This window comes from Parus major, chromosome 5 (genome assembly GCF_001522545.3).
Source record: "Parus major isolate Abel chromosome 5, Parus_major1.1, whole genome shotgun sequence".
In the NCBI taxonomy this organism is placed as follows: domain Eukaryota; kingdom Metazoa; phylum Chordata; class Aves; order Passeriformes; family Paridae; genus Parus; species Parus major.
The window spans coordinates 41988332-42013801 of NC_031774.1; the positions used below are offsets into that span (position 1 = coordinate 41988332).

At 41.3% G+C, this 25470-nt stretch overlaps 1 protein-coding gene across 2 annotated transcripts in view; it reads right to left on the reverse strand.

The window, feature by feature from the left end:
* Positions 1-14434: 14434 nt before the first annotated feature.
* The window catches only part of STON2 (stonin 2), a 73385-nt gene continuing 62349 nt past the window's right edge, over positions 14435-25470 (reverse strand). For both annotated transcript variants that reach the window (XM_015629983.2, XM_015629984.3), the window contains exons 6-7: positions 20242-20444; positions 14435-18962 (exon numbers count right to left, since the gene is read on the reverse strand). In XM_015629983.2, coding sequence (XP_015485469.1) covers positions 18879-18962; positions 20242-20444 — 287 coding nt within the window. In that variant the 3' untranslated portion in view covers positions 14435-18878. The remainder of the gene's footprint in view (positions 18963-20241; positions 20445-25470) is intronic.

Genomic DNA, 25470 nt, shown 5'->3' on the forward strand with positions numbered 1-25470 from the left:
CGGGCGGGGGGGACCGAGGTACCGCGAGAGCTGCCGCGAGACCGCGCCGGGCCCGGAGGCGTCACGTGGGGCGCCCCGCCCTCGCCGCCATGACATCTATCGAGGCGGAAGTGGCTGCGCGGCCGGGCCCTATCGAGGCGGAAGTGTCTCCGCCTCTCTCCGGAGAGCCATCCCCGCACGGGGTGTGACGTCACGAGGCGCGCGCGGCAAGCGGTGGCCGCGTGTTCCGTTGTCGCGCGCGGGACGGGAAAAGGGAATCGTTTAATTTGGAAAGGCCCTGTGACGCCATGCAGTCCTGCCAATGGCCGAACATCCCCGTGTCTGCTAGGCCACGGCACTAAGTGTCACGGCCAGTTTTTCCTTAACCATCTCCACGGATGTTGACTCCATCACCTCTCTGGGCAGCCCATTCCAATCATGTCTAATCACATTTTATTTGAAGAAATTCACCCTGATGGGCAGCCTCAACCTGTCCTGTCACTGGTTACCTGGCACAAGAGGCCAATCCCCACCTGGCTACAGCCTTCTTTGAGGTGGTTGTAGAGAGCAAAAACCTGAGCTCAGGTTTTTTTCACCCCCAGCTCCTTCAGCTGCTCCTCATCAGACTTGTGCTCCAGACCCTTCACCAGCTTCATCGCCCTTCTCAACATGCTCCAGCACCTCAGTGGCATCCCTGAACTGAGAGGCCGAGGACTGAACACAAGATCAATGTCAAGTAGAGGGAGAAAATCAATGCTCTGTCCCTGCTGGCCACGCTATTGCTGATAAAGCCCAAGATGCCATCAGCCTTCTTGGCCACCTGGGCACACACTGACTCATGGTCAGCTGCTGTTGACCAGGGCTGGCTGTGGTGGCCACGCCAGGGCAGAGCCCTGGGAGAAGGGCTGGCAGCCCTCACAGAAGAGGTGGCTCAGGCCCTGCTGTCCATGCTGCTGGTCACAACTGGTACCAGGCTCTGCAGAAATCAACACGCTTCACCTCAGTCCCCGGGAGGTTGCTCTAAGGCAATTAAATACCTCATGTAATCATCACAAGGCAGAAATGGCTCTTCTGGGTCCACAGGAAAGGGGCTCTGAGCCCTTCTCAGCATTGTGAGTGCTGGTGCCTTCCCTCACAAGCAGCTGATTAAAGGCTGCCCAGGCAGCCTAGGTGCCACTGTTGTAGGCAGTGTGCCACCAGCTGGGCTGGTAGCTGAGGCTGGAGCTGGCCAGGAAGAGGGAGGCAGCATAACCTAAGGATTTACAGATGTCTTTCCTCAGGGTCTCATCAAGGTCCACACATGCTTACTGATCTCCAACATTGCTGCTTTTAATAGCTTTTCACTGATTCAGTGGCAACAGGATCTCCCATCTCTTCAAAAGGTTGTCAGAGCTCTGACAGCTGTCTTAACTTCCATTTTCCCCTCTTTATTGTCTTTTCTTCCATTCCCTCTTTATCCTCTTTCTCTATGGTAACCTATGAGAGGCATGGAATATGGGAAAATCTTATCACCTCTGAGTATTGTTCCTTCAGCATTAATGACTCCCACCTTTGCTCAGTCCTTAGCACAACTTCTGAACTCCACTCATCCCTTAGATCTCCACCAATAACTCGCCTGTGTGGAGCCCACTCAAGCATAAATGAAAAATTACATTGAATTCTGACTTGGCAAACAGAAGACTTAGTAGGTTACATCTGTTCAACAACTGTGGTGGTGTAAACTACATTTGTTACGTAACCTTCAGCCTGAAGTCCTCTCTATAAACTAGCCCCAGTAACAAGTTCAGGAACTTCCTTCTGGTATCCTTTGATGGGGAGGAGTTTGTTAGTGCATATAGTGGGTACAGGAGGCCTTCCCCTCCGGTTCCTCAAAATCTTTCATTTCTACAGTAACACACACTACCTTCCTTGCTGGAGTGCAGACTTTGTATAGGGACATGACTGGTTGGTTTAGAGTGGGTCTGCTAATTAAGTTAGTATTCACTGTGCACATTGCTGGAGCCCTGGCCAGAAAAACAGCATAGTTTACAAAGTCCTACCATTCTCACCTGTCAACCTCAGTTTTTTGCTGGAGTTTTCCACTTGCATAGCACAGCCAACAGGACTGAAGAGGAGCTGCCTGCTCAGAAGCCTTAATTCATGGTCTGATGAATGAATTACAGGGATTGATTGAGATGCTGGTGTTACTTGACTTCTGATGCCTCTGATAGGAAGGTAGTAGTCTCTTGCAAAAAGTTTGTACTTCACTGTGAAACAAAACTGCCAAAATGACTGGCATGTTACCAGGAAGGAACTAGGTTGCCATTCATACCCTTTTCTTTTCAAAACAAGGCATTGCATGGCTACAGTTTCCTATCCCCCTCCCAGTTTTTCAAAGTGGCTTACTAAACAGTTAAAAAATGTAACATGTGGTGATGTTAGCAATACTGACACAGTCTGGTGTCATGCTCCTTTCCATATTGCATCAGACTGTCTTCTCAGAAGGCAAGACTTGTGTGCACAGCCCTCTCACAGTTTCTCAGGCACTAATATCCAGTTGTTGCGCAGCACTGCAAACCCCTGAGTGCCTCTGAAGAATATTGCTGTGAACAAAATCAAGCCCTCATGAGAAATGCCCCATTGAGTCAGACTAATGGTCCATTTAATTCATGGCAATTCAGCTGCTGCTTGGGGAGTCAAGCGAATTGGCCACTTCCTGAAGTCTGTTCACCTTGGCTGCCTGCTGTACGGATGGCAGGGGATTCTACTTAATTTAGCGTTTTGTTAGACTGGAATAATGCTTGTGTATAGTGCAGGAGCAGCTCTGATAGTCTGGGGAGCATCAGAAGGCATAAGCTACATAACAGCATTACTTTTATAGTTATCTGCATTTATCTGCCAGCATTCTACTTTGTTTGCTGGACAAGTGTGAATCTTCCTATGTTTGTGTGTTACCCTGTCATCTTTCTCCCCAAGGTTTCTACCACTGACAGCTTAGGGTGGCTTCACCAGGTTTAGCAATAATGTCAGCTGTGCTATTGGAAGGACACTTCTGCTTTAGCTGTTGGGCTGTCTAGACTTGAGCCCCATAATAAAAGTGGACATTACACTGAAAGCAAAGATGATGACATTTGGGTAAACTTTCTCTTTCAATGTAAAAATCATGCCAAATATGGGATAGTGTAGGGAAAAAATGATTTGTGCACAAGATCAAAAGCTGATCCTTGGTGTGCTAGAGAAGGAAATAATATAGAAAAGTTCCCACTCAATCCTAGACACAGTCATATTTCTTTCTCTACCAAATGTTTGAGACAAAGACAAACCATCTTTTACAGCAAACTTTTTGCATTTAGAGACACACAGTCTACATTGAATACCCTGAACGATTCCTGGCCTGTTCAGAAGCATTCCTTGCTTCTCCTTAGCAGGGCAAATTACTTACTACTTCAGTAGTAGCTAAATTAATACAAAGGGTCTAGGATGTGGGGATATCTGTAGTTCATCTTCTTTGTAGTCCATCATGGAACTACTTCATTTGGAACAGAGATTTTTGAACTTGTAAATAGGAAGCTGCATGGGGTGGCCAAGGAAGAAATTATTTTTTTTCAGTATGATTTTTAGGTTGACCACCCTTCCATTTTAAAGTTCTTGGCAAGTACTAATTGGTTGTTCTACACAGCATATTTTTCAAGAAGACATTTGCAAAGGGGTAACTGATGTATAAGTATTTGCTGATGGAGGAGGGATGGGATACACTTGAATCTAGAAAGTCAAATATGGAAAGTGTCTGATATTGCCACAGAAAACCGCCAGCTAGCAAGTAAGCTGGAAGAAAGAACCACAAATTCTTGATGCTAAGTTAAAGCAAATTCAATGTATGTTGAAATCTTAATTTCTATATTCTCTCTGTTGTTTAGGGGTTTTTTAATTGAATATTTTTTGGTTCATCTGAAAATTGTTAAAAAATAAAAATTAAAAAAAATTCTGAAACTAATCCTCTGCCTCCAAGAGCAGACCATGAGTATGCCTGATCTCCTACATCTGGAGAAATCACTACCAGAGCAGTATCAGCATGCATTCATTTTTCTTTGAAATAATTTCTGATCATACTGTGAAGAATTGACTACTTAGTATGAGGTGTTGCTGACAACAGTGGTTTTTAATTTCCTAGTTCTTGAAACAAAGATTTGTTTTGTTGATGACTTGTGATTATGTCTACTAGTTCCTTTTCCCTCTGAGGGGGGGTGGTCGAGCAAGGAAAACAAAAATTTGTCTTAACTGTATTACAGGGTGACAGAATGATGCACACTGTCAGCACGCCTTCCAGAGTTGTCATCTTTGTCTTGTCCATATTACCAATCTGCTCTTGTACTGGTGAAGTCTCCTACTTCAGGCATGACGACAACATACAATTTTCACCCAGTATATTTATTACATTCTTACCTAAAAAACAAGCTAAGCCATTGAACACTTTTCAGAAGGCTTTGGCAACACACTAGTATTATTAGTCAAAAAGTAAACCTTCTCACCCAATCTCTGAAATGGCATGTTTCTAGAAGAACGAGATACACATTTAAACTCCAAATTGTAATAGCATGCATTAAAGGATAAAACAGAAACATACACAGAACTAAGGCAGTCTAAAAAATGTTCTTAAGGGAAAATGCTTCTTAAAGGTATGTTCACACATTGTGAGATTAGAGTTTATTTTCTCTAAGTCCCTCTCACTGCTTCCATTCACTGTACTGAAGAGAGAATATAATCTTAAATTAAATTGGAGAAATTTTGTTTGTTTGTGAGGGATGGGTGGATATTTTCCTTCTTTTTGTTTCTTTTTTTAAGTGTTCATACAGAGCTAAAATCCAAAATAAGTGGCCCAAGCCACAATCCAAAATGTTGGGCAGAGGCAGAAGTTAAAAGCAGACACATCATAATAAAGCTTTTGTGGATGCAACAGTCCCTCAAGAGTCGGAAGGGAGGCTGACACATAACAAAACTTACTTGATATGACTTTCAGACAGTGTTCAGGTATTGAATAAGAATCCCCTAATTAAATGGCATAAGATATATATAGATTAATTAACATTCTCCTAACAGCCTACTCACAATGATGTAGTAACTGGAAGCCAAAACCAATAAACATGTCCCTGTTGCCTTCAGCAACAGTTTTTCCAAAAAGTTTTTTTTAGCAAGGCAGAAATAGAATTAAATAACTCACATCACCCTTATTGCAAGGCACCTCTATTCTTCTAGTTGGCTTACTCTCATATCTAGAATTTGAAGCACAGTAATATGCTTTATGAAAGCACACTAACACCACTTCTAAGGGTCTAGTATATATACAATACAACAGCCTTCCTCAAAACTCACAGAGAGCTAAACCTTCTCCTCATACAGCAATGTATTTTGCATCTCACGATCTTGCAGAGGGCAGACAATATTTCAGTGAAGTCTCACCTTTGAAGTGTTAGAGTGGGCAAGGCTTTCAAGAAAGCTGAAAAAAAGTCCCTAAAATTCTGAAGGTTAGAGCTTCTCTGAAAGGGTGTGAGGTAAAGGAGTGCCTCTGAATGTTTTATTTCATTATTAGATTTATAGAGTCTCAGGCCTGCTCTGCTCTTACCAAGTACTTACTGAAGCAAAGTAGGAAATACTAATAATTTTTTCTGTAATATAGATTGTTTACTGTCAGAATACATATAGTGTTTTGATAACAACTGCTATATACCCCTTTCTCATTAGGTCACATCTAAACTGGACAATAAAATTATGCACTTAGTTATCCAGTCAGAGCCACATAGCTACCAACATAAGAAAGCAAATTCCTGCCCCAAGCAAAATACCCAGGTAGCAACTTCACAGAAGACTATATGAGCAGGTGACAAGCTATTATTCATTACTGTAGCTCTTTCTGTCCCCATCTGTTTTCAACAGATCTCTCACCTCTTCAAAGGCTGAAGAACAGCACCAGAAAATCCAGGGTACTAGAGATTTTCTTCTAAAGCTGTCACTAGCAACTGCTCGACGCTCTCCTGTCAATGCCAGGATTTCTCTTCCAGCAGAATCATAGTTCCCTATCTGACTTACACACAAACTCCATGTCAGATTTTGAAAAAACTATTCCTTTTCTAGGACCACTCATACCTCCTCTGCTTAGGAGATTGACTTTCCTCAAGGAATCATTTCACACCTGTGCACTGTGGTCTTTATAGCAGCTCTTTCTGGTAAATGATCAGCTACAGCTGGAGGAGACAAATAGGTCTTTTTCAGGTTCTTGCCATATGCTATATTTAATTTACAGCTTAGCAGAGATTTTTGCCATTGTGGATTTTGTGGACCAGAGATTGTGGGTTTTTTTCATGTTTCTGGTTGACAAAACAACACTTAATTTGTGAAAGCAAAGCTTAATTGAGACACTGGTTCAGTTTTTCTCACGACCCCCAAGTATTCAGTGATAATGAGGATTTCAGGCGTTCATACTTCCTTCCCATACCACTCTGTGCTTGTTCTGTTTCTGTGCCACCACACTCTACTTTTGCCAGTTCCTTGCTGTGCTTTTTTTTTTTTTTTTCCCCTCCTTTGCTAGCTAATTTTTAACCTGGATCAGTTTCCTGATCTGGTTCATAGGGCAGCCCTACAAAAGATGTGTTAATGCAACTGAAAGAGCTGACAGGAGTAGAAATAAGTGACCAGAGGAGGAAATGCTTCAAAACAACATTGTTGCCAAATGCTTTGTCATGTAGAAAAGTCTCCAGGCTTCCTTTTATTGAAGAAGAATTGGCCATTACTGAAATGCACACCCTGCTTGCTTTAAGCAAACTCTCATGCTTGTAGCAGGAAGATTACTGGTCTTAAAGAACAGACCACCCCTTCAGTTTTCACGTGTGCATGTTTGACATAATGCTGAAGTCTCCACAAACTGTATGATTCATAATTTGAATACAGAATACCGATGCTTTAACAGCTAAAAAAAGTCCCTAAAATTCTGAAGGTTTGAACTTCTCTGAAAGGGTGTGAGGTAAAGGAGTGCCTCTGAGTTAGTTACGCATTCTACATTAGTACCTTGCTGAAGTGCTTTTAAAGTAGTAACATTATTCACTCAGACTGTAACTGTTATGAATCACAGCTACTCAGCTGTGATGATGTTTCGGCAACAGCCAAAAATATTGCTGGCTCTGATCCATGAAACCAAACAACAAAGAAGTCGGATAAAAAAAAAGCCAGACTTAAAATACCAATTAGTCTCCTCGTATGCAATGTCCCAGTTTACTGATCCAAAGCAGAGCTGTACGTAGCATGCTGATAAATGCTTTTACTAATTACTGCCATATATTCCAGCCAGAAGCAAGAAGATGGGCAAAGGTCCACAGCAGAACCGAATTAACTTCAGCAAAGGTATTTTTTATATATACAAGCATCAGAGGATGAAATAACTATACAGAATGACCTATAACAGTGTGCTTTACATACCTCAGGCTCCCTGTGGTGACCTAAGATAGAGTAATTCACCTGGGATATGCCAGAATACAGATAGGCAGTGTGTAACTATGGCATGGTGCTGGTGTGTGTGAGTGATAACAGTGATTCCTTTGGGACTGTTTGTGTTTGTGCAGCCTCAGCTTCTGTGGCACAGCTGGCAGTGTGGGAGACATCACGCAAGCTGCTGCCACCCAGCAGAGATGTGCTGTGATGTATTTTACTCAGTGTTTTTTCCCTCAGCCACATGTTCACGTCTGCTAAAAATACTTTTGTGCAAGACAGATTTGTTCCACTTCAGATGCTCACTGCCTCCCACTTAATACTTCTGTTCCTTTGTGCTCAGGTGCAATCTACACCACCTTCTGGGTTGCTGAGAATTTCATAGAGCTGATTTAAGGGCAAGGAGTCTACAGCTTTCATGGAAAACCCATAGGTGTGCCCTACACTGTGTAGCCAGAGATGATCCTATCTCCCCTCTGGGACCCAGCATGAGAGGCATCAGACAGACAAGTAGAATATTGTTTTTGTTGTTTTTTTTTTTCCTCCCTTGATGAGTCCTAGGGCTGTTTTTCACAGGATTGGGTGGAATTTGCAGAGAACAACTCCAGTTCAATTTTGGCTGAATTTAGTCTTCCAAATGAGGAACAGTGAACATAAACTCAGCAGGAACCAACCCATGGTTCATGAATAGTTAATGTGGAGTTCTCATTCTGAGGCAAATTATCTAAGTGCAAAGCTGCACTAGTGTGAGAACTGCTGGGCAGCTGGAGTCCCTGGCTTTAAGAGTAAGGAAAACAGCAGGAATGAACCAGCCCAGTTCATCCTGTAGTGGAGCTATAGGACCTTAGGCATTTATTGTCATTCCTAACCTGTGACCCATTTCCAGAGCTCCTCTCTGCTCCAGTCTTCATGATAATTGATACATAACCTGGGAGTCTTTGGCATGCCAAGATTTTGACAGCAGCAAACATGTTAAAAAATGTGGAGCTGCACTTATAGACTGGAACTCACATTTTCCCTCAGCTGCTTCCTACTCCCTGCCTTGCTGCTTTAGACAAAACAGAGTTTTTCCATCCTAAGCATCATCTTCCGCTACAGATCTTCCTAGATTTGCAATATGGCCTACTGACATCAGCCATCTCATTTCTCCCACTGAGACTCTGGGCAGATTAGTGGTCACTGTGGCTGGCTCTCTGTTGAAAGAAAATATTTCTAGTGAGGCATCCCATCACATCTGCAATACCTGCATTATTTTATGGTCTGAGCAGAACACCTGCTGAGCAGAAAACAGAAGTTCCAGTTTATAGAGTTTTCAGGCAGCTGCATTTTTTCCTGGAGAGACTAACCCATGCTCTGACCCATTTGTTCAGATGCAGGGACGGTGTTAAAGTCACAGGGTGAGGATGCAATGTTGCCTTTATTGGATGTGGTCTGCAGGCACAAGGGATGACTTTTCCCAGTAAATTCTAGCTGTCACTACAGCCAGTCCCTGGTAGTCTGTACCTTGAGCTCAGCTCCTATGAATGTTTTCACTGGCCATCTGTCAAGGAGGTGCTGATGGGCATCATCTAATCTGAAGCAAATGAGAGTACCTTCAAAGCCAAAGTGTTAAGGTTTCTATCCACATAATCTGAACAGTTATATAAATATATGAGTGGTCAAAGAAAGTCCCTTGCTCTGCTGCCAAGTCCAGTTGAATTTGGGGGTGAAGCTGGAGGATGTAACTAAGGGGTGTAGAACTAGAAAGATATTTTGTTTTAGATCTGACAAAACAAGATGACCAGCAGTAATGTTTGAACTGTGCAGCTTATTCTCTTTCCATTACTGTAGACTTCTGCAAATGCTCATGTCACCCCTGCCCACTTTCTACCTATGGCTTTCGAGATAAAATTTACATCTTTTTCTGAATGGTGTGTCAGGCTATTAAGTGCTATATTGATAACGGTTTAAATTGCAAAAGAATGAAGGGCACAGAGCAGGTATGCTCAAGGTCAGTCACCCTGCAAATGCTGTAAGTCTGCTAAGGACTTTGAAGGGAGATGTTCTGGGCTGGGGAAGCAATGGAGGGACATTAGATCTGCATTCAGCTGGGGCTCTACCATTCCGAGGCAGCCATTTAATGCTGTCTTGGTTTTCCTATCACCTTAGAGTTACAGTCATTTATTTAGCTCTTCAGTTAGCTTGATTTCTTAATGTTTAAAAAGGACTACATAATATTTAAATGGATGGTGATAGTAAAGAACAAAGTGATATCCTAAAATATATAGGCCATGGGATTTTGCATAATTTGAAAATATCTTGTCCCCTGCAGTATATCTTAGGAACTCCTGGGTGGAGCTCCTATATGTGGCTGACTTGAATCCAAACATTCAGACCCTATCACAAAATGTAACCAGCCTGAATTACCACTGATTTTATCAAAAATGTTCAGTTATTGCTACATGAATGTAAAAAGAATCTCTCTCTTAGACAGACAATTATTAATTATTAATAATTATTATTAATTATTATTATTATTTCATTTTTAAAGTTTTTTGTTTGTATAGGAGAATCCAGAAATAACGGGGCTTTTTTTTACTAAACGTAAGGAGGAGACTTATATCAGGAAGGCAACTATAAGGAACTCTGGTCATGGCTGCACTGTGAATGTTTCTTTTCCAAGCTGAAAGTAAAAGAGGTAGCCACAAGAGGGAGGCAGAACACCTATGGCATTATAGTAACCTCAGCAAAAAACAAATCAGAAAAAATACACTTTCAAATTTTCCTTCTTTGAGCTAAAACTGTCCAGTAGCCCTTGCATTGAGAACAATGACTGTTGGCTGCAACTGCTATGAACATAGATTCAATACATGGTAAATACTAAATGGTTAATGTTAATGGAAAATTAGTAACTAACACATCATTTTCTTAAACCTAAAATGTAGGTAAGAAACTCCTTCAGGAGAGATTGAAACTGATTGTCATGTGCTTTTTTGTAGATGGGAAGGAAAACTGCCCCAATTATTCAAAGGCATATAGTTGTATTTGTGTATATGTGGCAGGCTCTAATACAGAAAGATCTTTTTTTTTTTCTGGAAGAATACTTCTTAAAACAATTTGCTTCTTAGAAAATACATTGTAAGGAGGTAGTTAAATGGGTCCATTTCCGTAGCATCTCAGCAAACAGATAAGGAACTAGCCTCAAATGGTGCTATTAAGTACTGTTAAGTACTTTAAGTACTTCTATTAAGTACTTTCACTGGGCAACAGGTCTTCTAGATTCAGTGAGCTCAAAAGAGAAAGCAATTTGGATAGAGGGAGAGGGTAGGTCTGGTGTCTAATTCCTGTTCCAAGGACTATTTCCATAATATACTCAACAAAATTTCATAAATTGCAGTCATGGATTGACAAACCTGATCAGTACTCTAAACCTCAAAGTCTTCAATCTTTCTTTTCAGTCTTTAATTTTCTCCGCCTCCCACTGACCCTCTAGGTAGCCTCAAACAAGGAGGAAAAAGGGATGCCAAACCCTTTCACTTACCAGCAGTGCAGCGTTCTGACAAGTGCACAGCTTTATAGTACACAATGCTCATTGTGAGCACAGCATCAGGTTGGGATCCTCAAGAGAGGGAGAGTAGGGGAATACCTGGCTTGGAAACCCAAGCCAGACTTGGCTGTGTAGAACTGTGATAGTCTGGGTCATACAGGAACAGTTGGTGTTTGCAGACATCTTTCATGCAAATTTATGAGAGCTTCTGGGAATTTTGTACTTCCAGAATGAGGCAGCAGCTGCATGAGGGTTGACCAGACAGGATTAGTGGGCTTGGCTTCCGGGACTTGGCCTGAGCCACAGTGGCTTACCTTGGAGCCATGGGGAGTGGCTGTCCCTTTTAAGAGTGTCCAGAAAATAAAAAGGTCAAACCTTTTTGTCGAGTTGTTCTTTCCATCAATGCATAATTGTACATATCCTTGCATACCTATACAAATATCCTGGGGTGACTTTATGATGCTTGTATCCCCAGTCCTTGTTCTGTTTATGCTGGATATTAGGTTCTACACCTTTAAGGTGGTTCTGAGAGCGAAGGAGAGGGAACAAGAAGTGCAGAATTTGTTTTCAGAAACTGCGCTGTCCCTAAACCAGGACAACAACACACACAGTGCTTTTGTCTTTTATGGACAATAGTTAAATATTATCCTATGACAGCATTTTTTGTTGGAGGTATTTGAAGTGCTTTATGGATGTAAATTTAAACTGAATATGTGCATGACTCTGCAGACAGGTAAGGACTACTTGGGTGAAAAGGCTAGTCAACACCACTAAAAAATTAGTTTGTCTGTTGTCCTTTCCTCACCTAAATATGGAATCAGCTGTGGCAGTCAACTCTAACACCCAGTTTTGAGATCCAGCTGGTTTACAACAGGCCAAATTCTGCATGGGGTTCAGTCTTGAAAACCAATGAGACTTGTGAGACATTGAGGCTGCTTGGTACAGCAGGTCAGTACTCCAGGCAGGAACCTGGCAGCGACCACTAGAGAGCAACAGTTCCTTCACTTGTGAGAACCCACGGAGTGTGAACACGAGGCTAAGGGCCTTGCTCCAACCTGTGGTTCACTTCTCCGGGTAGGACCATACCATGGACCCCAAATTACCAAGCAGAAATGTCAGTCATCTCACAATTTCATCATGCTGTTACTGCTGGCCCTGAACAATTTGAGAGCTGATTTTTACAATATGGTTCCGATCCAAATCTAATTATATTTGTTCAAAAGCCTTCCAGTCTTTCATAATATTCATATTATTTTTTACAGTATTTGTTTCTTTGTTCTCAAGATCAGTATTTGTAGACTGGGACTCCCCAAGTCACATTTTTTTGCATAGTTCCTGACTTGCCACAGGATTTCATGAGGTATTAGCACACATTTTTCTCTGCTGAGATTGTAACTTCAGCATATCCCATTTGCCACCAGCACTCCCCTGGGTGTTCCCCTTGCACCAACTGTCACTTCCTGACAGACACGGCAAAGGGCACCTGTGTAACAGTTTGGGGGGAAAAATTCAAACAGTGAGAAACAAGGTTTGGATAAAAGAGAGATGGGCACAGGGGATGCCATAGCATCAACTCTTAATCTCATTTGAAAACTGCAGTTTTGCTTTTGTTTTGGTTGACCTGAAGTCAGAACTCTGATACTCTGCCTGCATCTGCACTGACACGAAGTTTTCCCTCTTCATTCCCATCTGAACACTCTCCGTATTATTACAACTGCAGAACTGACCATGTTCTAACAAATTTGTTTGCTTCCACAAAGGAGTTGAGCTCTCCTTTTCAGTCCTGCATCAGGAAAATCTTTTCAAAAGAGGCTCCCAGTTTAAAAAGTTATTTTCAGCTGTATTCGGCCTGTATTCAGCCTTTTCCTTCAGAAGCTCTTTAGGCTGAGCTGACTGCTCCCAGTTTATCTACAGCCTCTGGGGCAGTAACAACTGGGAGGCTGCAGAAGGCCCCCAACCAGGGAAGGACCAGTCTGCCCAGACCTCCTGAACCCCAGCATGTGTCTGCCACTTGTTGAAGTACCTCAGTGCTACTGAAGGCAGTACTACAGTCACCCCTGTCCATTAGGCTTTGCTGTCCCATTATTCAGAGTTGAGGACACCTTTCATAGCTGGTATATATAATACTATTCCAGTTCCCTTTTTATATACAGCAATTGCTGTTAGGCTTTTGATACTGTGCCCAATAGGACAAGTTTTTTCTGGGACTCGGCCACTTGATGTTTCAGACACATTGACTGTGACCCACACCTGCACCTAAGCTGAAACAGTGGGCTGCTCCTCCATCTTTTGCTCCATCTCCAGCTGTGACATTCATCACTTTTTGTCTTAAAAATTTGCAGCATATCTCAGGGTGGGCAATCATGGCAACGGAGAGTACCGAAAGAAAACCGTGGTCTTTAACTCTCCAGTTTGTGCTGTCTCACTCTAGTGACGTCTTTTGTTTGGGTACGCATTGCACTGATACTCTGACCTCTCCATCTCTTGTAGGGTGTTATTTTGGCTTATCTCTAAGGATTACACAATTGCCAAGGAACTTTGAGTGCCTTGGTTTTAAAATTTCATTTTTTTCCTCTTTTTGAAAAACATTATGTATATTAGCAAGCTATCAGGATTAATAAAATCCTGCCCTCACAATTTTATATGTTTATTCCCAAAAGTCACCGAGTATCTGAGTTGTAGTAAAAACTGTTAGTACACAAGCCCCCAAATCCTAACTCTCCTTGTTTTTTCTGGCTGACCTGATTTACTCTTAAATAACAAGAATGAGGCATCGTACCTTGTGTACCCCCATTTTCTGAACCTATAAAATGGTTGACTTACTGTCAGTTGTACTGAGCCCAGAGCAATACTCTGAACAGCATTCACGATATCTGATTTTATTTGGCCAAGAGAAGTGCCCAGCTCTTCAGTCTGATACAAGGAATGCTTTTGAGAAAAACAACAGGCTGAAGTGGGTCTCAGTGACTGAGAAAGCGGAAAGATGTATGAAATGACACATGGCATTACTTACTGAACTTTGAAAGAGCACAGAGAATCATAGCAGAGGACTCTACATACTCTAGACCTTATAGCTGCTTTGCAAACAGACATTCTGATCACATAAGTCATATACTTTCATATACTCCTGTTTTTAATGGAGAAAGAAGAGACTGCTGAACAGAGGCTTCAGTCCTCTATTACTTTGTTTCAGGATGGATTTGTTCAAATGCTGGACCATCTTCCATATTATGTTACTACTCCACACTGTTATGTGGCTCAAGCTCTAGGCCTGCTCTATTTCCTTTGCAGTCTACTGTTCGATCTGCATGATCAAATGAAGTAATGCTAATTTCTGTATGTAGTCCCATTACTTGTAATTTATATTGTCCTTTATGCCATTCAAAATATTCCCTTTGTTCTTCTGAATTCAGGACCTCACATTTATCAGAATATACAGCACGTATGACTTCAATTTCACAAGGAAAATGGGGATATGCTGTTTGATCTTAACATTTATTTAAGTTTTCATGTAGTTTAAACAAAACATGACATCCCATTTCAACTGATATAAAGAAAAAAAAATAAACCACTTCTATGAAGTTAGCCAGTGTATAGACTTACTTATTTTACAAAATAAGAAGGTAGGAACATGTTACAAAACAATAATTAAACAAATCAATGTCAATAGTGCAAAGAATGAATTGCAAGTATGAAAGAGAGAGGGAGGGAGGGTGGGATGGATGGGAGGATGGATGGCTGAATGTGTGAGGGGTGGCTGGCTGACTGAACAAAATCAGGAACATTAGGAACAGCTGTGCATTTTAGCACAAAATTTTGTATTTTAGACGTCTATGTCCTGATGTAGATTTAGCTTTAGTAGCAGAAGAGGCTAAGTACTTCATCTATAAGTGATCTCTGTGCTGAAAATTCTTGTGCTGGTCAGTTCTAGATTAATACAGCTATGGACACAAACTGCTAAGAGTCACTGAAAGAAATTTTTCACCATCTGGAACATAAGTGACTTGTCATGAACTTGATTAGTGTACTGAAAGGCCAAGGAAATTACTGAGAATTTTATGCAAGCAAAATAGCAAGCACCTCCAGGCTGAACTTTGTACACCTTTTCCACTTGCTTTCATGCTCTTTCATGTACAATTGCTCTCTATCCTGAGAGGGATCTGTTCAAGAGGGAGTTTTAGCAGCTACTAGATAATGTGGACAGGTGTTGGACATCCTATCAAGTAACTGTCAGCCAGCAACCCACCAGAGAATGAAAATTATTTCTGCAGTGTTTATAATGATACTGCTATATCTGACTCCTTCATAGGATGACTAAATTTAAATCTAAATAAAAGCAAGAACAAAAATAACATCAGTCAGTTTTAGTATTTCTCAGCTGAATTCACCCATTTTCCTTTTCTAGCAGAGTGTCCATAGTTAATAAATGTAAGAGACATTAACTAAAATAAGCTCAGCTGCCTGGAGATATTATTCATCTTTACCCCTTGTGATCAAAGACACTGTATGTTTCTAGGCAAAATTCCATGTGATACCTCAAGTCTCACCACAGTAAAAATATTAAAACCATAATGAGAAATAGAAAGAGGACTGAAAGTGAGAATCACTTCAGGGAGTAAATGTATTCTTACCTTGAAGGCACATTTCCTGCATAGAGTGTTTGAGTACTACAAAGCTTTGAAATATACCAAAGGACAGTGATTGCATCTTTCTCAAAAGAAGTAGTAATCTGAAACTAGTCAGAGAGATTTTTCCACATGGTTCAAAAAAAAAAAAGTTAAAAAAAATCATCCCCACTACAGGCACTGCTTGTATCTATATAATTTCTGCTACTTTCAAACTCACAAACTTCTCGGATCTTTTCCCTTCACACCAGAGTCTTTTCAAATTTCTACTACAGTCACATGGGTGAAGAGGTATGTACATAAAGTACATATATGATAGTGTGTAAGACTGAAAAATTGGCACTATTTAATAAAAAACAGTGGAAACCTCACTAAGGGCACTTAGGATCCCAGTGTTCAAATTCTCAATGCTCATAATGGTGCTGGACTTAAAAAAAAATTCAGTTGAGACACTTGGTGACACCAACAATAGATTTTCTAAAGATATTGGTTATTAGCACTCTTTTGAAAAATCAAACTACTTACTCCAGTCCTTAGAAAATAAGATCTTTTGAAACTCTGACTGAGGTATTCATCCTAAAGTCTTGAAAATTCAGTGGCAGGTACATCTAAAAACACTCTCCAGAGATGAGAATGGATTAAAATAGCTTTCATATAAACCAGAAAACTTCAAGTTTTTCCTGCATAAATTCATGATGCCTGGAAGAAATACTTCTATGTACAACTGCACAACAAAGATGACAGTCAGGTTTTTCATTCATTGATTATGAATTTAAAAAAAAAAAAAAAAGTCAGTGATGAAGTGGTAAAGAAATAAGGTATATCCGTAAAACTCCAATATGTTTATCTTTCAGTTACTGGAACATAGAATGTTCTGTGGTACAAGTATGATAGAGGCTGAATAGTTTAACAATTCAACAGTGATGGAAAATTACATTCCTTTTATTTTCTCCCCTCTTAAGGTGTACAACATAACTTGCTAACTTGTATTACTTTGTGCTTCCATGAGCTGAGGGGCAATAGGCAAGGAACTCAGACACTGAGCCTGCAGGTCAGAGTAGAAAATCTCCATTTCTTTCAAAAAATATTCTCACATTTTCTCAGTAACATCTCAGCACTGCTTCAGCTTGGTTTTGTTTTTTTTTTTATTTCTTGATGATATCATTTCAGAAACTGTACATTAAGAGCTGCAGTGAAAAGCAGGAAGTCCACCCAGAAATTCTTTGACTGCCTTTGAACAGGAGTGAATTTTGTAGAGGAGCTGCCATGCAACTCATCACAGCCAGGCTGTGCCAGAGCTGAGAACCAGTCACAAATTCAGCCCTGTGCTCTCAGATACTTCACAACCTATACAAGTTATCATTAATAGTATCAGAAATGTTAATCCACTGAGCTCAAAATTCTTCACAGAAGTTAATAGCATTCTCCCATTTACAGACAGATGTTGCAAATGCTTAGTATTAACTGATGTGCTCCAAGGAGCACCCTGGGCCCAGAAGGGCTACCTGCAATGGAGTGTTACAGGCTTGTTAGTAAACCCTAGAAGACTGAGACTTTACATACTTACAGTGCTGTACCTGTGTAAGTATGTATCACTAGAGTGATGCAGGCTTGAAATATAGGTGCATATAAAAAAGGCATTTTTAAGTTCCCTACAATTTATTTCAAATTCTACCACTACCAGTTTCAGACTCATTGAAATTAATTTCATGGTTTATTTGGGATTTTAACACTGTATTAATTTTTATAGGAGTCACAGTGAAAGTCGTAAATCAAGAGTGTATTATTTTTTTGTATTAAATGTAAAATCAAATAAATTTATAAAAAATATTTCACTTAATTCATTATGCTTTTAAATTACATTGCCAAAGTTTTCCAAATGTGTATTTTAAAGTCAGTAGTAACCTTTCAAAAGATAAATGATTTAATAAATTACTTACTTTACATTTAACATTACGAGACAAAATATTACACAAGCCATAGAAACAACTAAAAATGGGTACTTTTAACACTGTTTTCTCTGAAAATATGTGTAAACGACTGATTTATGTCTTCTGCATTTTTATTTAGAAAGAGGTTTTAAGACTTGCTATTATTTACAGCTAAGCGGAGATGAAAAATCTCAATGATAGAAGCTTGTTAATTTTTGGAAAGAGATTCTGGGGCCCAGTTAATGGGAGTATTATAAACATAATTATAAAGACACAAGTTACTTTGTACTTTTTGTTGTTACTACAACTTACATTGTAGGTTCAAGATAGAACATGAAAATACTATTGTGCTGGACAGACTTCCAAGGATTTTCAGGAAAACAAACAACATTGTCTGTTAAAGTAATTGTGTTCTGACATTTTTAATGACCACCCATTTTACCCATCCTAGCAAACATACAAAAAAATCCCAAACCCAAAACTAAACCCCATGTTTTTCCCTTAAGTATCTTTCTAGGCAGGAATGATCTAATCTCAGCGAAGTCCCTCCAGTATCTCCATTACTGTAACACACATTCCTTGTTGCTAGCAGCCATGACCATGTTCAGTCCAAATACCAGAACGGCTCAGACTACAAAATAAAAATTTTAAGAAATTGCAGAGGCTTTCTTGTAACTTGTGCAAACCCTGTGAAAACGTGCACAGTGACATGCTGTCATTCAAGGGATGAGACAGGAAGGGCTGAACAGAGGAACAGCTCTGTGATCAGCTCTCCTGTCTGTAGTTCATCTACTAAAACACAGAGACCATTCTCTTTATTTCAGAGGAGTGTGTCATACAGTGTATTGATTCTCCAGAATGATGCTCAGGCTTTTCCCTCTGTGGACCATTTCAGAAAGGAGATGTTATATAATTTTTCACTTGATCCTCCCTGAATTTTATTAGGCAGTTCAGAAGGAAGCAATTCAGTGAGTGGCCAAACCAAAAGGCTTTGAAACAAAATGCTTCATGTGGGAGGGCAAGATCGTGTGATAAAGGCTGTTTTCTGGTGTGGCTGCGATGGTTGCCAGACCATACTTGAGTGCAGAACCTAAATGGTGAAAAGGCAGAAAAGGCAGGCTTGACTGTACAACTGTACTTCTACCGTTCCAGCAAAAGCCCGTGGATTCCTTCCAAACTACTGACCACATTCTTCTCAAAGTACAGATCATCACAAAGAAAAAAAATTATACTCCTCAAAGCATTATTTTAAAAGTAGTAGTCTCTTGTTTTTTAAAAGAAAAATACCCAACCCCTGCAAGTCCTTTCTTCCAGGTCTGTTAATCTGACCACCCCTCTTGGGACTTGCAGACTGATCTTCCTTTACTGTGTAGCACATTCATTGACATTTGCAGTACTTTCTCCCTTCAGATCCTCATTCAAGCTTTTTTTCTGCTCTATTTCGACCTGGTAGAAGACAAAGAAGAAGAAAATTTGTAATGAGAAAAGAAAACAAAAGATTCACGAATCTTCCGCAGTGGCAGTTCTTGTACTCACAGGTGAAGAAACCCTTGGTGAACTAAGAGGGTTTTGAGGAAAACCAGACTGAGGATCAGGGAAAATGGGATTTTATTTACTATAAGGATTTTCAGTCTAATCTAAGCAGTTCTACAATTCAGCAGTGTCACGAAATAATTTCCAGAAGAGATAAGATAGTGTCATACAGAGAACTCACATAATTTTATATTCATTACCATTCCCAGCTGTGCTCTGAGTACAAACCCAGAACCAAATCTGCAGGTGATAGGTGGCTTCCTACATCACAGCAGAAAATCAGCCTTAATTATAAATTCTGCAAAGACTGATGTATAAAGCAAAGAGATTTTTTAAATGATCTTGAGTTTGAAGGGACCCATAAGGATCATCAAATCTAACTCCCTGCTTCTTGAAGCAGTGCCTAACATTACCCCAATTATCAGCACACTCCCTGCTGTCCTCAGGCTCAGAGTTGCTTTGGCCTACAGATACCAATTTGTATTGGGACAGGGCCAAGGGGATTTTTGTTTGGGTTCTAAATTTCTAATCTCCGAAAACTCGGGAATAATCCAATGTTTTAACTCTTTAAAAGGATACTTAGGAAGATCAAATACCATCTCCAGGGAGTTTAAGAAACTACTAAAAATATAATTACAATTACCAGTAAAAATATTTACTGTGAGAATATTTTCAGAACCTCTTATCACTGCTCTCAGAGAAGGCAAGGTAGGATGCCAATTTCTCTGCTGAGTATTCAGCTAACATGCAAATTTACTGAGACATTTTGGCAGGTATATACATAGTGTGCTTTTCTATCTGCTCCTCTACTTAGGGCAGGCAGAAGGAAGAAATATTTAAGCAGAGAAATAATGTGATTCTTTTGTCTGCAGTAGGACTCCCATGGTAGCACTCCCACTGTGAAGAACAGGAAAACTCCCTATTCAAACTCTCCATATCAGCTAATCCCCAGGAGCTGGCTGTGTGCATGCTCTTCCACAGGCAACTGCAAGCAAATTTATTCCATCTTTGCTGAGGGATAATCCACTGCTTATTTGCCATGAATCAATAGCTGCACATGGGTTGCTACTGCAAACAGCCTGGCATGTGCAAAATTCCCACCTCTTCTGTCCATGGTATTTTGTCTGCTCATACTTTTGAAGACAATGAAGCATGCAAAGAAACCATGGTGATTAGCACTGCTCGGTTTTACCTTGTAACTGTAGTGTGCTGAATAGTTGACCCACTTCCTCACATCGGTCTTGTCCTCGACAGAGATGGACCGAACAGTGGCTTTGGATGCAGAAGTGGTGGGCATGTCAAATTCCACATCTACATAGCGGATGAAACTGGAAGGCACTTCCCGGTCAGAGCCAAGCTCCAGGTGACAGAAAAAGCAGTGAGGATGGCCAGAAGCTGGAAAAAGAGAGTAAATAGTCATGGGAGTTGTGTCAGATGAATCAAAACACAAGGAGATGCCTCCCTGCCTAGGAGAAAGCAGCATCATGAAGCTGCAGGAAACTGAGAATCTCTCTAAGTGAACTAGTTTATAGCAAGTGTCTTACCTGCTTCAATGTGGTTGAAGTTACCAAAGAATTCAGTAAAATGCAAAAAGGATTGCTAATCACTCTGGTTTGCTTTTAGTGGGTGAAAATAAAAATATATATTTAAGAACTAAATCAAGCACAGTAGGGTAGAGGTATTTGTCCTGTTGATTCCATCTGTGTCTGTCACATGCTAAGTACATTGTGGCACATCTCTGTGAAAGGTTATGAAATGATAGTAAGGAAAGAAGGAATTTGGAAATATTTGATGTTTATTTGAAATCAATATCCCCCTTTTTAGCAGAAGAAAATGTATGGGATAAGGTTAAATAACCTTTCAAAGTGTTTAAAAAGCAAATTTGTGCAAAGCTTCAGAGTAACGATTTATTCCTCACTCAAACCCATGCCAAGGTGGATAGTGATTAAGGATGGCAAGAAGAGGAGGTAATGTTTAGTTCTGTCATATGTAAATGGCCCTTACTGTTTTTTCCTCTTTGTTTTGCTAGACAGCAGTGATGTTTAAAAATTAAAGTAGGGACTTCTAGTCAAACTTTTTTCTCTGACTGCTGTCAACTCCTTAAACTCTTGAACATGTAATTTAATGTCTCTGCCTCAGTTTCTTTACTTGCAAAATTAGGATGAAAGCCTTCACAGCCACACAGGGGTTTCTGATTGAAAGGATCCTATTATCTATGTATGTGTAAAGGAGTGTATAAGGAAATTAACTGAATCATTGCTGCCTTTATTATAGGCTTTAGGGTTCCTGACTACTTGTTCACTAGGAAAGTTCTTTTCCATGCAGGTCAGCAAGAGACAAGGAAGGAGGAAGGCAGTCAGAGTAAAGAGAACCAGGTGGGGAAAGCCCAGAAGCTCCCACTGGGAAAAGCAGGAATACACCTGCTTAGTGCAAAGTCAGCCTTGTTAAACTGAAGCCTAAAAAGCAAGATGAAGGATTTTGAAATACGAGTTGTCCCAACAGGATGAAATTAGGCAGTCTTTACAGGGCTTAGGCATTGCAACATCCCACTTGACCTCTGCAATAGAGCTGGAAAAAAATTCTACTCAGTGTAAGTCTGGGTAAGAATTTCATCTGGAGTCAGCCTCATATTTCAAAATGGTCTAGCCAAAGTTCCCTCACCACTGGAAGGTTTGTAAACTCATGTGTGTGCAGCAAATTCAGTGAGAAGCTGTGCAGCTCAGCAGAGAGCAGGCAAATGCAGCACCATAGCTGGAGCCAAATTATCAATGAATGGGTGCAGTATCAAGCAGATATAGAAGCTCAAGTTCCGCAAGCATTAAAATACATCTGCTTTTCTTCAGGATTAATTACCCCAAGCAGAGTATTGACCCATATGCCCTGGTTCTGGAGCAAGCCAGGATGTTTGTCTGACAGCCCTTCCTGGCTTTTCATACATGGACACGCTTTTTCTGGATCAAAAGCTGTGGTCCACAGCATGCCTTCCTGGTGCTCCTGCCCACCACAGGAGAGCAGCAGCCCCAGGAGCTCTCAGGGAGATCACTGTGCCCCCCAGCACCACAGTGCTTTTGCTGCTGGCCAGTTCTTGAGCTTGGCTGTAGTGGGCACAGCAATGGTGGCAGCACAATTCAGCATCTGCCACGGGGCCCTTGGGTGACACAGCACTGCTGTCTGGTACTGCATTATGGAGATGCTTAAAACTTGCTCCAAAAATCTGTGTTCAGCACTCAGTACTGGCAACCAACCCCCAGTCTCAGGCTCCCCATCCGTTCATATCGCTTTCCTCACAGTGTACCACTCTCAGCAGGCTTCTCATTTAAATCCTTACTGCTTATCTGCTTTGATATGCTTTTCCTCTCTAGTTTGCTGTGGGCTGCTCCCTCCTTCAGACTGGAGAATGCCAGCAGCCCAGGAGGAGTGTCTCTGTGCTCTGGTGCAGGCTGCATGCACAGCTGCAGAACGTTCAGCCCGTGCTGCGACACTCCTGAGCTGGCACGTGCTCAGCTACTTTTGGGGTAGATCCCTGGGAATTGTTTAACTGGCCTTGAGCACACTGCATGCCAGGTGCTTTGGAGAGCTGAGCATTTCAACTGTTCATAATTTCAACTGGACACATGGTAACACACTGCACTGCCCACCCCCCAAATGCATAAAAATTATGGAAGTTATTAATTTAAACCAGCTCAGTGTGGCAGATAGCGAGGTGAACAGATTAAGAAAGCAACTCCTCCACTGAAGCTATTGCAAAATTACCTAGCCTATCAGTGCTCATTACTGTCCTGGGCATGAGGCTCATGAAGCACCACCTCTACAGACTGTTCACCTCTTTCTCTAATGGACAGGTACCCTTCTTAGTAAAATCAGCAATAATCAACACACTGCTTTTGTTTTGCACCTCTTGTTACCTTGAACTACTTCCAGTTTGTTCTGACAATCAAGGATCTGATAATTCAAATATATATACAAGTGTAACTGTGATTGGAGAGAATCTGTCTCAAATGACTCATGGCACTCCAAATGTCCCAACATGTTTGGATTAAAAGATACAATTTACTTCAGAAAGTATTCCAGGCAGCATGTCTGGGATCCACAGCCAAACTAGAGGAAAGTTCAAATCCATGGCTCTGCATAGATGTTACATCCCTGCTTCACAGAAAGCGCCTTTTCCCACGATCAAAGACTGTCTGGAGGTTCCCCTAGTATTCTACTGGTGGATTTAAAAAAAAATAACATGTAAAATCCAGCCAGCAGCAACTGGAGCTGTAAATAGCCTATGAGTAGGTGTTCTTCATCAACTCTTTTGCTCATATTAATATTAAATATGAGACAGGCAATAAAGTTTACCAAGCTGTAAAAAAGGACAAATATTTGCTATTTGGATTTCAGCAGTGTGCTTAATAGAATCTTGCCCATATTTTTTCCTTAGGTCAAATCATAGAGTATGCACTGTTCTTATTTTGTCACATGCTTTTCAATGTTTGGTCATGAGCAGAAACTTTGGCTACAAAATAATACAGACAGTGCTGATAACACTGTCTCCTAGAGTGAGAGTGCAAAGGGCCCCATCCCATTAGAAAGCACAGAAAGAAAAAATTTAGATAAGATTGCAAAGCTGCTGAAGTAATTTTTAACAATCTGGTGCTTAGGATGCTACAACCTGCACACAAGTAGTGCCCTTCCGTAGGGACATGCTCTCCTGCGGATGGCAGGGCTGGGGGTCATGCCCCTCACCTCAACACAGAGACTGCATCAGTCCATTCAGGGAATGGAGTGATGCACAGGACATCCAGCTGGCTATCTGGAGACCTCTGGAGTTCTGTGATTGTGTTTACAAGGGACTGTGTGTATGAGCACGCACTGTGGATGAACAAAAGTCCCAAAATGCATGCTTACATATGTACTCCTGTGAGCATCTCTGGCAGACAGGCACATGTGCTGGAGCACCCATGCAATGCATATGCCCCAAGTGGTGTGGACCCTTTGTGTGGCCTCTGGAGGCAGGTGGAGCTGCAGGCTGTGGCCACCTGCAGCAGTTCCCTCAGCTCCAATGTGATGCCACTACTTCTCTCCTGCGCTGGAGTCCCAGGCATCAAAGCAGTTCATTAGCAGGCCAGATATTTACAGAAGACACAGAGTGCCCTTAGAGGTGAGTTACAGATATCACAGTAAGAGAGCGTAAAGTATGACTCAGTGGAGTAGTTTTATGTTTAGTGCTTGAGAACTGCATCATTTATAATGACTTTGCAAATACATGTAGTTGGTTTATCATCTGACTTGTGGACAGAGCTGGATACAGCCAAACATGCACAAGGCTGGCAGTTAGATCCCACATGAGTAGCACCTGGACAAAAGCATATGTTGTCCATCAGGCAAATCTAAGAACAAGTGGGAAGGAATGTTTCTGAGTACCACTTATATACCTCTTTGTTTGCCATATACTTTGAGAAAGGAGAATCATGGGAAGAAGTACCATCAATAAACAGAAATAGTCCCTGAAGGGCAATGTCAGATTTAAACTACACTTGGCCTGCCTTGTCATCACTTTGGGATTCCCTCCCTCTCACATACCCCATGTGTCTTGGCCAAGACAGGGCTTCCAAGGCTCTACCTTTCCCTGAAATTACATCTGATCTGACCGGAGGGGTGCGGACACTCTCTTCCTCTCAGGATGTAAACAAATACCAACTGCCCTGTGTTTTGCATGATGACACTGATGGATAGATGCTCTGTGGCAGGGGTCCAACAGCAGCAACAAATCTGTAATGTATTTCCTTCCCCCTGTCACAGTGTATATACAATAAAGAGTCACAACAGGAAAGAAGGAAACAAGAGGCACAGATCAGTATCTCCCTCGGAGTAGCAATGGGTAAGGCAGCATCACCTTGCAGGAGGCAGCAGAGACAGGAGTTTTGCCTCTTCTCCTGGATTGCTACTGGCATGTTCTGTGATTGTGTTAAAGTCTGAGGGCTTCTGTTTCCTCAGCTGTGATGTCTACATGGTACACTGAGATATTTGGAGAGAAGACACCACAGAAGGCCCATTTTCACAACATCTCATTCCCAGAGCTCATGCATATTGAGATTTTCCTCACAAGCATGTTATTGCTCATAAACAGCCTGTGGTTAATTTTTCATTGCTGTATTGCTCTCAAGTTTCCAAGCTCTGTCTTCTTACACCTCAGTCTACTGGAAACCTGGAGCCTTTCTTTTTTTCTGGTGGTATCCCTCCAAATTTGTAACTGGTGGGGTAAACTAGTATCTTTGGCTGAAATGTGACCCAAAAGATTAGGACACTTGGATCACTGTTTTGCTGACACTATAACTCAAACTCAGGAAAAACATATAGAGAGTGCCGAATCTGGTACCACAATGAACTTTCCTGCAGGGAGCACTGAATACAGAAACCCTTCCAGTCACCCAGA